This window comes from Amblyomma mixtum, chromosome 1, assembly GCF_055824585.1.
Source record: "Amblyomma mixtum isolate Tamu chromosome 1, ASM5582458v1, whole genome shotgun sequence".
Classification (NCBI taxonomy): domain Eukaryota; kingdom Metazoa; phylum Arthropoda; class Arachnida; order Ixodida; family Ixodidae; genus Amblyomma; species Amblyomma mixtum.
In genome coordinates, this window is record NC_143012.1 from 255,674,229 (window position 1) to 255,689,937 (window position 15,709).

The 15,709-nt window shown below is 44.2% G+C and overlaps 1 protein-coding gene across 1 annotated transcript in view; it reads right to left on the minus strand.

Annotated features, from left to right (window-relative positions):
- Positions 1-396: 396 nt before the first annotated feature.
- LOC149371516 (serine/threonine-protein kinase DCLK1) overlaps positions 397-15,709 on the minus strand; it is a 50,175-nt gene continuing 34,862 nt past the window's right edge. Inside the window, exons 14-17 of the mRNA XM_089565767.1 lie at positions 11,611-11,697; positions 9,738-9,836; positions 7,939-7,992; positions 397-6,798 (exon numbers count right to left, since the gene is read on the minus strand). Of these exons, the coding sequence (XP_089421893.1) occupies positions 7,987-7,992; positions 9,738-9,836; positions 11,611-11,697 (192 nt within the window). The 3' untranslated portion in view covers positions 397-6,798; positions 7,939-7,986. The remainder of the gene's footprint in view (positions 6,799-7,938; positions 7,993-9,737; positions 9,837-11,610; positions 11,698-15,709) is intronic.

Below are 15,709 nucleotides of genomic sequence, written 5' to 3' on the forward strand. Positions count from 1 at the left end.
TTTTTTAGGGAAACTTCTGTTAGGATGAACTTCTGATAAGTTGAACAAATTTTCATGGCCTTATCAAGTTCGTCTTAAAGGGCGTCTACCGTACTGATATCGGAGAGGATGCAGGTTAGCCTAGTCTTCTAAGCATCCACATGTGTAGGCACTCTTTCTCTCAACGCAATGTAGACGAAGTCGACAAAAAGACGACTAGAAGCATTTCAGCAGCTTTCCAATAACATTAGGAAAAAAAAAAGAACAATGAAATTAGATGCCACAAAGCTCTTCAGCTGTGCAAAGCTAAAGCTAAGCCCCCGTAAAATGCGGTGTCAGTGAAGTTCATGTTGTGACTGCAGTATGTACTGATGACTGACCGCAGTGCTGTACACCACAAACGAAGAAATTACGAAATGTACAAAGTATCAAGATCTTTAGTGCAACAGAGGTGGAGACAACAAAACCCACAAGAAAAAGTGCCAAACTCATTCTACCACTCTTGATGCTGATATAAACCCACAGGAACGCTGTTGCACGAAGTAGAAAATTGATCCACAAACAACTAAAAATCAGACAAGCACACAGATGTCTACACTTGTATACAGAACAGGCCTCATCTAAAACATCATTACCAGATTTCTGTACCAGCAAAACATGGCACACAACACTGCTCACTAAACAGCTAACTCAGGTATAAAAGTACCTTTCCTTTTGCTTAGTGCAGGCAGTTTGTCTGAACTTGTAGTCATCTTTTTAGGGCTCTAATAACTGTATGAAAAACAACCATTAAGAGTTCCAAGCAACACATTTATAAAGAAACAGGCTAAAGTATGCAAGTAAATAAAGTAGAAAAACAGAAAGGCAGCCACAAATCTTTTCCACACTGACCACCACATGACATTCTAAAGTTCTACAGCAGTTTGGCGTCACTGGCTTAAAAGAGGGAACAGTAAGTGATTTCAATTGAATTGAAATAAAAAAAAAATCGTGGCAAACACAGGCAGCTACAGAGGGAAAGTAGGCCACTGTTTGGAAATTTGCATGGCCACTCCAAGGTGGGTCACATACTTCAGAGAGGGTTACTTTGACGGTTGTTCCAATTAAGTCACTTTTCACAGGCTTCCTGTGTTGATGAGGGAACATCTGACTGGGTCAAGTACTCAGCCAGATGCCTTACTTAAAGGCAAGCACCATATTGATAATGCACAATCACACTGTTGGTGCTGGTAAAATGTGGACCATATTATGTATGCTGAAGACTGGTGGTAAACTTTGACTTTCCACTCTATTGCCTGCAGTGTCGCAGGAAATGTCAAGAAAAAGCAGAACAAATCTGCGGGCTTATGCACGGGGTTAACAAATATCAAACATTTCAAATACAAACTGAACGCAATTAATAGACTTTAAAAAATCTTATGTTGAAAACCATGTTACTTTTTTGCACACAATGGAACACTGCGTGACCAGAATAAAAAAGGAAATGCTAGCACATGACACAAGAAGCCTGATTGGAAACAAACAGAAAATGTCAGAAAGAAAAAAAAATATGTTGGCGAGGAGGAATAACCGCAAACTTGACAGGACTGAAGATCGACCTGTCCGCTCGTCCTGTCCTCTTCTCGATCTTCAGTCCTGTCAAGTTTGCGGTTATTCCTCCTCCCCAACATGTCTGACCAACTGGCCCAAAGCTTCCCCTTGTTGAAAAAATAATATATTCTGGTAGGAGGAGCAACCAGTGAGAAAAACTAACTCCTCCAGTTGCAAGAGGATCTCATTCAGCTCAGATTGAAGTGGCAGGATTGGCTCAAGCATTTGAAAGAAACTGTTGACGTAAGATTTCGACAACATGTAGGTATTGCCGAAATCACGCTGCTGCTGTCGCTAGGCAGTTAATGGCAACCTGCTTTGAACTTTATGGTGAGTATGTGCTGAAGAAATACATTCACTGCAGCTGGTGGATAATTTATTTCTTAACAGTGCTTCAATTTCATGCAATCCTCATACATTATGTAAAAGTGTAGACAGTTGGGAAACGGGAATAGCAGGCAACAAAACAGTTTGTGTTTTGTTGTTTGGTTTGCAGCATGCCTGATCTTTCTGCGCATCCTAGTTACCTAACCATTCTTCTAGTCATTCCTAGTCGACAGCTAATGTTCCCTGATAAAAAAGCAGTTGCATGCTCAAGTGCACAGTTCTGAATGTGCAAAGCTTTTTAAGCAAAAAATTATTCACAGGACTGAAGAGGACAGTTATGTTCCTCATTAAGATAACGCACTGGCAGCACCTGGACATCCCAGTAACGTCAGCGGCCCTGAGAACGTACAGGAAGTTAACAAAGCTGACCGCTAATGTGCGAGGTATGCATTTTAGCAAAAATCTGTGAAGTGTTGGATAAAGTTTTTTTTTTTTTTCTGGCTGCTTGACGCTTCAATGGTATTGCAAATGCAGCAAGCTGCTTGAGGAGTGAAGGCTTGGAGACACAGTATTGGCGGAACCTTATCAAGCAGCTTATCAGGGACATCCGAGATTGGCTGAATGATCAGTACTTTGGTATGTGGGGTTTAATATCCTGAAGTGACAGATGCACTGTCAGGGATGCCATAAGAGGGGCCGAGAATAATTCAGAACCCCTGGGCTTCTCTAACATGTGCTGACATCGCAAAGCACATGGGCATTTTTGCATTTTGCCTTCAACGTAGCTACCATGGCTGGGATTCGATGCTGCGACCTGAGGATCAGCAGCTAAATGTGAAAGCCATTGAATCACCGAGGCAGGTTATCAGAATAATGAAAGAGGGCCCATAGCATATTATGAGCATGAAGAAAGCCTAGATGGAAGGCAGCAATTCATTACGAGAATCCTGATGTCAACAATTAAGAGTGCGAAAGCTTCAGCAGTTGACAAGCAAAGAGGAGCCGAATAGACACACTGTTCTACTGAAGGACCTGCAGTGAACATCTTCATCTCTAACCTCAGGAATGCCTCATCAGTACTGCACTCTTAATGTACTGCTGAGCAAATGCATAAATGGAAAAAAACAGAAGTAAATCACTAATGAAGTGTTCTAACAGAGGAATGGTTTTCGCATGTGCCATCAAAATTGTGTGGAAATTTTTGACCGGAACAGCCAACAAGACGGGAAAAATTTTTGACCTTGAAGGGTTAAGCAGTGCAGCATTTCTGTTTGAAAAATTACACTTCCATACGCCATGCAAAAGAAATATGCATAACTCCCAAATGACCCCTTAATTAACAATGTGTCGACCTACGAAAAAGCTAGAGCCTTTATATAAATGAAGTCAAAAAGGCATTCATTTTAAAGGAACTGCAGGGAACTTCTTTTAATAGGAGAACACAACTGTATCATGGCTGCAGTTGGTAATGGCTACCACTGATAACATCTTTCTTACTAAACTGAGCCCGTGCAACCTCCACTTACTAACCATACACGTTACTGAATTATATATAGCAGCCACACTTGTATGCACCCATTGAATGTATGTGGGGAAAGAGAGAATGAGTCTCTTTGCCTTTTTACCTGCAAATTTGGCGATTCTGCCTGTTTAGATTAAAAAAATCTTGGCCATGCGAAGCTTCAAGTGTGACAAGCTTTTGGCTCACAAGTGGCGCCATCTACAACTACCTAGCACTGTTAATGCATACCCCTCTCTAGAGGTCTTGTGATTAAGCATTTTTTAACTACTATATTTACAGCATCTTTAAATTTTTTTTTTAACTGAAAGCATCTCGTGGCATACATGTCCGCTTTTTTTGTAGTTGAACAGAGTTTTTACTAACAGTGCTTAATGTTACCGCCTTTTCGATGGACCATCGTGCAGGTCCAGAATTCGTAATCACTCGGAGTGTTTTATGGTTACAGAGAACAGCAGAGGCAGTTCCTCTTTAGTTATTTGACTAAACTTTCCTGCAGACTTCTGGAACTCTACTTCACATTTTTACAGGCTGCAAAAACACTAAGTGTACTGTGGTTCTTATGTTCACATGATTGTCTATAAACAAACAAAACAACTTATTTTCATGCAACCAAAGATAAGTCCCAAAGTATGAGTTGGAAGCATACTTTTAAAGCAAAGGCTGGGCAAGTTGCTTTTTGGCATGCATACACGTAATTTTCAGCACTAAAAAGGCAGAACAAAATGAAGTGCAGTTCTGTACTGGTTCTTTCTTTTTGGTACTGTTTTTCTTTTATTAGCAAAAATTGCCTAACTACATTTTTCTTGGTAAGTAAGTTGCACTGGATGAATCATCCCTACATACTTTTTCATGTTCGACCGAAAGAAACAAAAAACAAATTGGGCTACCAAGCAAGAACTAAGTGCCTCCTGTCTTATTGCTGTCACACTACTTATTGCACACCTGAACATCATAACACCACAGAACCACATTTGGAACTATTTGTGTGGCCCCGAACACTTTTGTTCGATTCTGTCATTGAGACATTTTCAAGCAGAGCGTCAATATTACTGGTATTATTGTCCTACACACAGTGAAATACTGCAGTACAAAATGCATGTTAATGAAATGTTTTGAAATGATCACTATCATCATTTACAATGTAGTTAGTAGACATATGTAGAAGTGTTTGTTCTTTTTTAACTGGACAGCTTGCTTGGCCTGATGTTGCCTGTGATAAGATGCAGGGGATCACATTTCCAAAGTGGTACTGAAAATTGCACAGTATGCATTGCATCATTAACGCACACTCTTCCTCTCATTTGCGGGTGCCAACCAAGCATAACTCCAGCGTCAACTTCTAAAATGCACAGCATATATCAAAACTTTAGTCATACAAAAAGAAAACAAAACAAAAACAAAAGTGCACATCAGGATTTAACGCAGTGCATCAAGGCTGAAATGTTCAAGCGGCATGGATTAATGTCAACTGTACTGTGCGAGAACATCAACAGAAAGAATGGGGGGGGGGGGGGGGGGGGATGCAGTGTTGCTGAAGCGAGACTAAAATATTTACTAAGCGATAACCAATGCATACAGAAGTTTGTGCTCCAGGCATGTGAAGTGAAATGCATCAGAAAAACAGAGCAAACAAATATGGCTAATTAACATGCATATGAACATTACTCAGCAGACCTTCGGGCAGCAAGTCCGCACACCTTTTCTACTAATCTCGTCATGTTTCTGTTTCAGCCCTACACAATTTCCATGCATCCTGACACCAAATTTCCAACTTTCAGTACCTTTTTAAAATCGATGCTAAAGGCTAAACAAACTTCGGTTGTGGGGGTGTGTGTAAATGCACACACACACCTAAAGATAGAGCACAAAAATATTACAACACAAGGGCATGCATAACAAGATTTAGATGTCAGCCGGGTTAAGAACAAAAGGAAAACAATATGTTAAAACACTTATACACAGTAGGTACGTGTTCTGTGCCAAGTCACAGCAGTTATATTATAATAGCACTTTTGGCTTTCCTCTGTCAAGTCACCTAGCTGGCATAGCACAAAAGTACAAAAAGTACTTGCTGCCCTTTGCAAAAAGCAATGAGCAAAGACTGCCGAAAAATTTTGGCAGTAGAGCACCACAAAAGCACCAACGTGGAAGGCGACAATAAAAAAAAAAATAAACAGCAAGCCAGAGGAAATCCGTAAAGTGGCTCTTCTTTCACTGAGCTCCTAATAAGCTATGCTGCCAAGGCTGGGCTGTGCCTTTCAAGGAGACTCTGAAGTACTTCAAGGCATTTCATGATGTTTGATTTCACATGTGATGTGAAACTCTCCCATGATAGAAACACAGAGGTAAAGAAGCAATGGAAGAATACCAGAATTAGTAATTTTTCAGAGCTCTGTACCAAACTGTTTCACACGCTGTTTCAAAACTGTTTCAAATACTGCCACATTACAAACTGCAACATATTTTTCTCTGCTTTGAAAATGTTACACAGCCTAGCTGCTAGGTGAAAACAAAAACAAGAGCAGGATTATAAGGAAAAGGGAAAGCGATTATATCAAATTACTTGTCTAACAGCGGTGAAGGCAGCCCAAATATAACGTAGCCTTGTCAGTATAGCTCACAAATTAGCACGCTGAGTGCACAAGACAGCCGCAGCACACCCACTCTTCACTGCACCAGGGGTGTTGACTAGTTAAATGCGTGTTGCTTCAAAACTCACACTTTGTCCCGTGTCCACGCGACTGGCCATGTTCTTCAGAGAGTAGTTCATCTTGAGAAGCATTCATTTGACTACACTTAAAAGATGCTAGTGCAGCTCTGCCCACTCTATATCTGGAGCAAAATGAAAATTCCAAGTTTTCAGCTAAAAATATAAAAATGTTCACCAGTGACATGAGATGATTAATAAAACAAATTCACAGCAATACACGCACACACATCTGACTGCTAACAACACAGGGACAGGTAAATGATAACACAAGCTCAACTCAAGCAACGGCTTAAACATCACATCAGTTCTCAGCTAGTTATTCTGTATCACATCACGTCACCACAGGTGCATGTGACGAATTGTTGCTTCTTGGGTATTTGGTGGTTTCGTTACAACCCCAGCACTCTGCCGTAACAGTGCCTCTCTGCCGTGAAAAGTCAACGGGGGCTTTGCATCGTACCGGGGTAAGGCAGAGTTGCACCGACCGAGTGTGTTGAGCGCCGAGGGCGGTAGCCACGGTCTGCACTGTCCAGGTGCACGCAGGCTTTGGTTTCGAGTGACGAGAATGATAATCAGAAAGCCACGCCTCTTATGACAGCCAGGTCTACCGCTTGGGTGCACGTGCCGCCCATGACAGAGTTTTTGGATGCCACTGCAGAAATGCCGAGCACTGGAAAAACAGATGCCACATGCGACAGCTAACACAGCAACCTTCGTGGCCACTGGGCACCACTCTGCATATCCACAAGTTACAGCACAGCACACTCAAGGTAGGGAAACCATTCCCTTTTCACCGAGTAATACGTTAGCTTGCTCGAACCGAGCACTTGGTTCGAGCATGCTAACCAGTGAGACAAGTGCAAATGACAAATTACACTTTTCTTTCTTAAAAGGATGAGACTGACACGTGAACTTTTTGGCACAAATCTGCCTAGTCGGGAGGCGCAGCATTACGAGGACTTGGATTATGACATCGACTTTGAGCATGCCAGTATTGTCACCACCGAACACAGCCCATTGAAGTGACAGCTTATAGAATCCTGGTACATGCAAAACACACCCGGAAATGTCAAACTGTTCTCAAGGCTCCCTGCGATCAGTGTACGTAAGCACTTGGCCTTTGCGATGCCACAAAGTCCACACTCTGCAAACACTTACTGTTTGCAGCCCGAACAACTCAGGTGACTTACGCGGCGGTGACCCCCTTTCCCGCAACAGTGGCAGTGGGCCGAAAGAAGGTGAAAAGTGCGTCTCTTGCTCCCAACCTGTCAACCATGATGAATGTGCCAAGTTGGCCTGGGAAGTGTCGATCCTCTCATATTTGGCAACAGTTTCCCCACATTTTTCTAATACAAGCGCATAAGCGGCAGTGACTGGCTAAGCACTGTGTCGTGCACGGGCATGAGCTCTGCCCTGGACAGATGCTCATCTTTATAGGACGTTACTTGTGCCCAGCCTCAACATTCTAACCGGCAGAGGTTGCAGAATTTCAGCACCCGTTTCCGTTATGCAGTAATAAAGAGAAAGCTTAATTACTCGGAAATTTTGCATTTTTTGCCAGGCAGTCACAAAAATATTGGGGTCTGAACCGATATTTCACTTCAAGAGTTCAACTTTTTCGAATAAATGTCATAAAGTTCGTCTAGGCCAGTATAATGAGCACCTATTAGGAGAATTTTTCACCTATGTGCAAGGAAACATGACTTGGGCCTAAGAAAAAGTGCTTCCTCAAGGTCAACATCACAAAAGCAGTTATCTACTGCAGCAATAAGATGAAAGAAGTCATCGAAAAGATGCAGTGGAACTATACCTGCAGGTCCACAGCGTGCAGACTTCTTTATGCTGACCAGCAGTGGCGTCAGGACTGAAACCAGACAGAAAGCCGGCACTTTTGCACAATCAAGACCATAAACCATACCAGCTGAGGCTCTCAGACCACTTTCTATGGTTGTATGAAAGGCAAAAAAATTCCTAAAAGCAAGCATGGTCTGTTACTCAGGTCAGAGCAGAACCTGCACTTAGACAGGTGCTGAACACAAGTGAAAGCCCATCGGGCCAGCAAAAGCAGACGACCTTCCATAATAACTCCATTCTGTGCGTCTTAGCCCTGGCCAAGATGCGCTGGCAAAGCATCCCTCATCTGTGCACTTGCAGGTAGTCTCAATGATGTAGGCTCTTGAGAAGCCTGAGTTTGAGTCTAAAACTTATGAAAAAAACCTCCTTTCACCCCCACACAAGGTGGTTCCAGTTTTTCTACAAAACACCTAACAGGAACAGCAGTGAACAAAGCAATGTTCCAGGAGCTTTAAGCCTGCTGTCGCTGGTTTATGATGCCATAAGAAGTGCAGTGTAGAAAACGCACAGCACCATTTAATGTCACTTGCAGTGAAATGAAGAGAAAAATTAACAGAGAGCCAGCTTACATTAACCTTACATTAAAGGTGCACTGAAGAGGATTCTGAACTTGTCTTTTTGCCGCGGGAGCTCGATCTACACGTTCCTAGCATTCTTAGAAACTGCAACTTATTGCCCTGTATGGCCGATTTCCCTAATTAAATCGAATTAACGTCCGGCTCCCGCCCTTTTTTTTTAAATTCTGCCTCGTACGATGGGCGGAGTCGACCAACGCGTGAAGTTCCTTTCAGCCAGCTCCGTGGAGGCTTTGCTTTCGCTTTATTTTGTTTTTTAGGTTTCTATGAATAAATAGTTTCATTTGCAGATAATATAACCGCAAAATAAGCCCGCAGAAATAAAAATACGCGTGTACTATTTGCTTCCACGGACTACTACGTATTACTCCGCCGGTGGCAGAGCGGCAAGCCGCCACGGGACTGGGTGAAAGGCACTTCACGTGTTGGTCGACTCCGCCCACCGTACGAGGGAGAATTAAAAAAAAAAAAGGCAGGAGCCGGCCGTTAATTAGATTTAATTAGGGAAATCGGCCACACAGGGAAATAAATTGAAGTTTCTAAGAATGCTGGGAACGTGTAGATTGAGTTCCCGCGGCAAAAAGACGAGTTCAGATTCCTCTTCAGTGCACCTTTAAGCTATCACAGGTCAGTGCTGTCGCTGGTTTATGATGCCATAAGAAGTGCTGTGCAGAAAACGCTCAGCACCAGTGAATGTCACATGCAGTGAAATGAAGAGAAACATTGACAGCCAGCTTCAGAATTAAACTGAAAATGCCAACAGTGCTCAAGTGGCCAGCAGCATAAAAGGTACTCAAGTTAGCGTATTTTTACGACCCAAAAATACACACCCCGAGTCATGCCAAAGTGGAGGGCGGTACATTAACCTACACTGGCCCTGAGTAAGCCAGATCACAGTGCCTCCACCAAAAATGTGGTCGCTGCAACATGACATTGAGCCTGTGAACTTAAGCTCAGTTCCAAGATGCTGCTGGGCCACTGCAGCTGCCGGTCCTGCAAAAACTTGCCTATTTTTTCGGCACTTATTTTCCAACTTGATTCAAATGCATTGATCAAGTGCAGACAGTGAAAAATTCTTTATACATAAAAATAAGCAGTGCAGTCCAAAACCCCACAAAATGATGTACACTAACTGAAAAAAAAAAGAAAAAGGCCACAACATGTGTTAAAGAAGACTGACCATGGGTGAGGGTGCGGCACCAGTAGTGTCCAGATTGGACCCTTCAACAACGTGCAGGCCCACCTGCCATGCCTCGGGCTGTCTGCTGCCTTCGTCTTTCTGCAGAATGGATGGCAGGCACACACACCCGACCAACGTGTAAGCAAGGCAGTCATCGTGCCGCCACTAAAGCATAAAACGCGCATTTGTTAAAAGACATGGCAACCACCACACCATGTGATTTCTGTACTTATCTATAACATCATTGTATTTCCCTTCCCTGCTTTTAGGCAAATATGCTAGCCCTATGGGGCTGTCATTTAAAATGAGGTAAGGTATCCCTCTACACTGTCAACGCAATTGCCTAGCAACCTCTGCATTAGCTTCGATAAAGTTTGTTCAGTTTAAGACGACTGATGGGGTAAAAGCAAGGACTTCACCTTATTTGAACATAAAAACAACGTCACTAACAATGAGAATGTACATGAATCAATGCCTTTACAAGAACCAATCATTACAATTGAGACAGACTAAGGCCATTAAAAATCACATCTGCTATGGCTGGCAGCATGCAAACCGCTCTGAAGCTGTTTCATTCAGCTACTCTATTTACTCACCTGTCTTTCATCCTCAACACAATGCAAAAAGTAAATATGGTTGCAAAATGTTTGCTTAAAACATAAAAGAACAAAGGCAGAAACTTGTGTTCCGCTTATATAGAACCATGTTACTAAAGACATAAGAAAATGTTAACTGTTTAATTGAAAATACTCTTCTTGTTGGTCAGAGAAGTGTCTTGCCTTTTACCAGCAGCAAGTGTCACTGCAGGTACTGCAGTGGTCACAGCAGCTTGGATGTTGTTGTTGCAGTTGTACAACAGCCAAAAGCAACGGCAATAAATTTTGTTCTCGTTGCTAATGAGCAAAACTTTATTTCCACATGTATTTTATGAGACTGATGGTGACTTTATAAGTGCTACACAATATTTTGCTTTCGATTGTTTAGAGTGTAGAGTGTTTATAATCTGAAAAAGCAGTTCATGCAATAGATGTGATGCTCCAGCTTTCTATCATGGGCGTAAACAGTGCAACTGCATCACTGCACTTCTTGTTACAACTGAGAGCCACAATTGCTTCCGCTGATTCAGGCAATCAGAAAGCACACAGATCCCCTCGAGGTATCCAAGTTGAAATGTACAGCGAAAACTTCATCATTAAGTCCACCGTTTATGCAATGACCCGCATTTTACGACAAATTAGTGTCGGCCCGACCAACCCTTCAAAGGGATAATGTGTTACTGGAATACACGACACAACATTACACGTGCCCTGCTTTGTATGACGACTGGCTGGAATCATTCTGAATGAAACAAGGCCAGTACAGGCACTGCTGCACAAGTGCAGGTGTGATAGTGGTTCTAGGCAAAGTCTGGAAAGAACATTATGTCACCCGCATGGTCGCACTTCATGCTGCAAAGCCTCTTTGAAGACAAAAAGAAACAGTCACATTTTTGGCCCATCGTAAAGCGCTGATCTGGGGTGCATACTTTGCCTACTTAACGCGCAGTGACGATAGTGCACGTGTGACTCGTTGACACCAAAATGTCTCCCTGCAGCGTGGTCTCAGCGTGAATTTTTGCGGGACGAAGAACAGGGGCCCTTTTATAACTCATGGAAAAAAATAAATCATACTTTTTGACAGCCCGAATAGCAGGCGCGTTTAATGTGTGATGCCTCAATTGCTAACGGCTTCCGACCTTACCATGCTCTGATTGCACAGTATTTTCGTGCAGTCCCCTGTAATTGATGCTCTACTGTAGGCCCCATTCTTGTGCTCAAGGAGAAGTGCGCTGCCTGGAAGGAGGAGCGAGCAGCAAATGGTGTTCAGGACTCACATGCTGCTGCAGCCATGGGTGGGTCAAAACTTGGATGGCAGTCAAGCGCTGCGTCACATCCACCTGAAGCATGCCCCGGATTAGGTCCTGTGCAAGCAATGGGACCAAGGCCATCAGGTGGTGTCGGGAGAGCACGAGAAATTGTTTTTTTTAGCCACTTTTGCAATTCTATAATTGCAATTCTATAGCCACTTTTGCAATTCATAAGCCCGCATTAAGCACCTGTATTAAGTGCCATGCTGCTTAAGGCGGGCTCCTGCACCTGTTGTAAGTGGCACGATGCTGTGTGTTATCAGTCAAACTCTGGTGGTCCTGATTTTGCTGTGAACTTAACCGCTCCTGCATAGCATTTCAGGTCTTGGAATTAACTGGGCTGGTGTCAGCTTCCAGTTTGGAGTTTCAAACTGACCGAGAATGAATTATAGAGGTCTTAATGCATTTATTAATGGGTTACCATTAGAAGGTTCTGATCGCCCTCTGTCAGTAGTCAGTGCCAGTTGGCCATCTGCTCACTGGGCTACAAACGAACTCAGTATATTATCACTAGAGGCCGGATTTTTAGGCACTAAAAAAGAACGTTTTAGGCGCCATAAATAGGCGGCTAAAATTGCATTTTAGGCACCTAACGGAGAAAAATAGGCACTATAAACTTTATCAAAAGTGCACACAGTTCCGAACTTCAGCGCGCAATATCTGCCGTAAAATAAAACAAAAACAGAGCAGGAATGATTTTGGACCTCAAGCAAGGTGCGAACATTAGAAGCCGTTTTTTTTTTAAGGCTATCGCGCAACTTTTCGTACAATACACATGCTTCAGCAGAGCAAAAGGGACGGTTACCAACCCTTTTTAATCAGTTTAAAACACGCCTCGACTAACGAGGCGTGATGCGTCAACTCGTGATGCGCCAGCGCCGCTTCTGGTGCTTTTGTTAGCAGTACGTTTACAGGGACATTGCGCCATCTGGCGAAGAGCGAAGAAGATTTAAGGATCGAGGGAATATGGCGCGGGAGTGACGCCGGAAGAGTGGCCTTCGTGCAAGCATTAAATAAACATTGTTTGAGTCATTTACTCTATGGTTTGAGTGCACGAATGCGTTTCCGTATACACGGAAGACTGCCAGCTGTCTACTGTGGCCTGCTCCAACAAGATTACCGCCAAATGCCATTTGATGAAGATTGCATGCGGCTGGGGCACAAGGAATGAAATTAAGGCAGGTTACCCAGGTGGAAATTTTAATCAGTTAAACTGTTTCCAGCAGGTTTATGGAACATTTTACAGTTGGTTTCAATTGGAACCAACTGGGAATTATTTGGACGAACCTATAACTTACTCCGTATACTTTCTGAAATGTGGTGCCATCTGGTCAACTACCACTTTAACAGCCAAAGTCATCAACAAGCTGCCACGATAAAATGGCAGAGAATAGGAAAAAGGTTGCTCCGATATTTTCAGCTGACGTGGTTGGTATTGTGTACACAGCCAGCGTAGGTGCAGTGTTCACCACAGCCAACTGACGAGGTCATCTAATGTTGCCACGTGTAAATGGATTCGAAAGCAAACAGAATCTGAAAGCAAAACCACAGCATATTTCAGGCCCCTTTTCTGTAAAATAGGGCATTTTTAGGCACCGACGTCGGAAATAGGCATTTATAGGCACTGACACCCAGAATAGGCATTTATAGGCACTCAAAAAAGAGTATTAAACACATTGTCAACACCTAATTCGTGCTCATATGCAAAAATGGTGTGCCTATGAAGCGTTGAAAATAATAGGCATTTGCCTAAAATCCGGTCTTTAATTATCACAAATGTAACGAACCTTAGGATGCCACTTCAGATATAAGGAACTTTCATTACTAAGTTCTGATGTAACGAACTCAGTTCGCTGACCTTTGATATAACAAGCCTAAATGTACCACCTCAGATAAAGAAATTTTAGTGCGTCAACCTCAGATATAATCAACATTTTGCTGCTAACGCATCAAAATGATCCACCGAGGTTCGCCTAAGAGTTTTTTATTTATTTTCATAGCCAAAGCATTTCAAAGAGGAGTGAGTCAAAATAATAAAACACAGCACAAACAGAATTACTGTACAAACGCGTGTAAGGGCTGCACACATATACAGGCTATGCCCTGTTTTCCCGAAGGAAATATTTAAAACAAAAAAAAAGAAGATCCGTGTAAGGGCCGCACCCAAACTTTCCACGATCTACGTGGGAATAGCCTTCGAAATGCATGCGCATAGGAGTTTCCAGGCGCCACCCACGGATAGCACCTGAGGTCGCAGGTCATCATCACCATCATCATCGTCAACCTTTTCCCCTGTTGCGAGCTCCTGCTATCCATATCGGCATCAGTATCACCAGCTTCTGCTTTCTGCGGTTGCCAAAGGCACAGACGCAAGGGAGTTGTGGTAGCGTGCTAGTTCACTGTAGTTGTGGCTTTCGTGTGCTGCCACCGGGCATTGCAACATTGTAACAGTTGCTACACTGAAAAGTAACTGCAGCGGCTGAACGAGGGCACCAGAGCAACGGACCTCCACTTCAGCGTCGTCTACTTCTTGCGGCTGCGATCTTTTTCCTCTTCTACGTCCAATCCTCGTGTCACTGCCCCCTCTTCAGGAGCATCGCCCCGATGCGGTGTTACCGTCAGACCGAAGAAAAAGTGTTCAAGAGTTGCACCACGAGTCTGACATCACGGAATATGACTGCATGCAGCCGGAAAGTCATTCGGGGGGTCGCTCGTAGTACGGCTTCATTCGCACCACATGCACAACGTCGCTGCGCTTGCCGTTGTGCGATGAACGAGCTGGCGAGGCTGGTGCAACTTCGTACGTTACGTCGCTGAGGCGGCGGACAACAAGGTAAGGGCCGAAGTAGCGGCGCAGTAACTTTTCGGACAGCCCGCGGCGACGAACGGGCGTCCAAACCCACACATAGTCGCCTGGGTTGTAGGTAACGTGGCGGCGTCCAAGGTTGTAGCGGTCAGCATCGATCTGCTGCTGACGATGAATGCGGTGTCTGGCCAGTTGCCGCGCTTCTTCCGCACGCTGAACATAGGTGGCGACGTCGACATCAAGTTCACTCTCACTGTCAGGGGGGTCCACGGGTAGCATAGCATCCAGGGGGGTGGTAACCTGTCGACCGAAGACTAATTCGAACGGAGTGAACTGCGTCGTCTCTTGCTGCGCGGTATTATACGCGAATGTTGCGTATGGAAGAATTTCGTCCCATGTCTTGTGCTCGATATCAATATACATGGAAAGCATGTCGGTCAAGGTCCTGTTGAGGCGTTCCACCAAGCCGTTTGTCTATGGCTGGTGTGCGTGAGCTTGAGTACAGCCTGAGTGAAGCGGGCCGTAAATGCAGCTCCACGGTCAGTAATGATAGCTGCAGGAGCGCCATGACGCAGGACGATGTTGTGGACGAAGAAGTCGGCGACTTCAGCAGCAGTACCGTTTGCAAGTGACGCGGTCTCAGCGTATCGGGTCAAATAATCTGTCGCGACCGCAATCCACCGTTTTCCTCTGGACGACTTCGGAAAAGGGCCGAGGAGGTCTATGCCAATTTGCTGAAAAGGGGTCTTTGGTGGTGCTATGGGCTGCAGAAAGCCTGCTGGCTTTAGAGTAGGAGATTTGCGCCGTTGGCAATCCCGGCATGTTGTTACGTATCTACGCACGGATTGTAGTAAATTGGGCCAGTAATACTTAAGCCGAATCTTTGCCAGTGTGCGACTGACCCCCAAGTGGCCGGCGGATGGTTCATCATGACAAGCGCTTAAGATTTCGGAGCGTAACTGGGATGGCACAACAAGCAGAAACGTCTCCTTGTTGCTGTCAAAGTTGCGCTTGTAGAGGACTCCACGCCGCAGAATGAAGGACTGTAGTCCACGGCGAAACACACGAGGTACATGAGCATTCAAACCCTCCAGATACTTAACGAGTGGCGCCAACTCAGAATCTGCTCGTTGAAGCTGCGCCATACGGGAGATGCTAATGGCACAAAGAGTAGGGCAATCTTCGGTGATGTCTTGCGTAGCCGGTTCCACGGGCGCTCGTGATAAACAGTCCGCGTCTTGGTGCTGCCGACCCGATTTA